The 1676-nt window shown below is 47.0% G+C and overlaps 1 protein-coding gene across 1 annotated transcript; it reads right to left on the minus strand.

Annotated features, from left to right (window-relative positions):
• Positions 1–288: 288 nt before the first annotated feature.
• Positions 289–1259, minus strand: RPL35 (ribosomal protein L35; the record flags this gene model as incomplete). Its single annotated transcript, XM_010160051.1, has 2 exons — positions 289–505; positions 1178–1259. Coding segments are annotated over 2 exons (232 nt in total), but the record flags the coding sequence as incomplete, so codon positions are not given.
• Positions 1260–1676: the final 417 nt, after the last annotated feature.

Here is a 1676-nt window from a genome sequence, read left to right on the forward strand (position 1 = left end):
GCACTGCCGACGGCATCCGCCCAAACCAGGGATGGATGGCGACTCTTTGGTGCCACAACCAGCGGCAGAGTGATCCAAACAAGTGCCAAGGGACCTCTGTGGTTTCGATGAAGTCTGCTACAACACCTCAGCAGATTAGTTCATCGTAACACAACGACTGCCACGAGACAAAAACTTTATAGCCACCACCTGCGTACAGCTTCCAACTTTCTGCGAATGCCCTGGTTTCTTCTCATAAAGGTGATGGTTCTTTTATCCACCACTAGTGAAAAAAACACCAGCGACAGCTTCCAAACAACGTTCTATTTAATAAGACACTCAGCCAGTACTTAAGAACTTCCAGCCCAGTGCTGTTTTACGCCTTGATGGCGTATTTCCGGGCAGGGTACAGACGTTCTTTTCGCTGCTGTTTTTTGGTCTTCAGATTTTCTTCGTGTTTGTTCAACCTGCGTCGCATGGCACGAGTCTTCTTCGGCCGCAGATCAAGGGGCTTATACTTTTTGCCCTGTTTGCAAAAACACACAACTTGAGTTTGAGAGGCTGCACAGCTGCCATCACCCACAGGAGCAGAGCGCGAGCTGAGCTGCCTGAAGGACAGCACCAGCAGCACTGCTTTAACTTCTTTTAGTGGGACCATCCTCACAGTCTGAGTCCAAGAGACCCTCTCTCCACTGAGAAACGTGAGTTGGTTCTAACTTGCATACCAGCTGTACTAGCTTTGACTCAGGTTTAAGTAACACTGCATCTTCCAAGTCCCAGTTTTCCAACACCTCTTTTTTTCCTCCTATTCTATATAATTCAAGCCCCAAGCAGCTATATTATAAAAATCACAGAAACTTAATGAGGTAAAAAATGTCACCTGCAACATGATTAAACTTTAGGAGAGTATATGCGTTTCTGGAAACTGCATCTTCTGGGAAGTACACTACTCCCCAGAGGGTGATGCTGCCCACAAGATTCTCCTGGCAAAAGCACATTCACACCAAGCTTACACAACCCAGGTTAGTCTTGCAGGATTATTTAAAAAGGAACTACGACTAAAGAACTTAGTATGATTTTTTTCTTCTTGAGTTTTAACCTTTTAAGTAACAATCTACAATATTAGTTCCTTTCTACAAACTCTGTATTTGAAAACGGTGAGAGAAAAAAGACCACGAGGTGCAAGGTTTGGACTTACCTTGTAAAACTTCCTCAAGTTCTCCTTCTGGGTCTGATTGATAACAGTCAGGACTCTGGCGATCGATTTGCGCACCACGCGTCTGCACACGTACAAAAAAGAACGTCTCAGAACATACTGGGGAACGACAAATTTCAAACCCAGCGCGCAGAAGATGTGTACGTCCTACAACCAAGTAACTTACGTCGCACCACACTGTAGCAAAACACTAACAACTTCCGGCACATCTCCGCTTAACATCTCTGAGCAGAGACATACACAAACCCGTTTTGAGGCCTGAAAGTATTTGTTCCTCTTCCATACTACTTTTTCTTCCTTATTTTTACGGTACAGGACAACGAGACAGACTAAAAGCACCCCTCAAACCCAGCCGCACCATAACCCACCCAACCCAGTGTGAGCACTCCCACGCGGGTACTGCTGAAACACGCTGCCCCCACACGCCCCGCCCAGGCTCGGGCAAGCTCCTGCACGGCCTCCCCGCAGCACCCGCTCCCCC

Source organism: Eurypyga helias, unplaced genomic scaffold, assembly GCF_000690775.1.
Source record: "Eurypyga helias isolate BGI_N326 unplaced genomic scaffold, ASM69077v1 C15824915, whole genome shotgun sequence".
NCBI lineage: Eukaryota > Metazoa > Chordata > Aves > Eurypygiformes > Eurypygidae > Eurypyga > Eurypyga helias.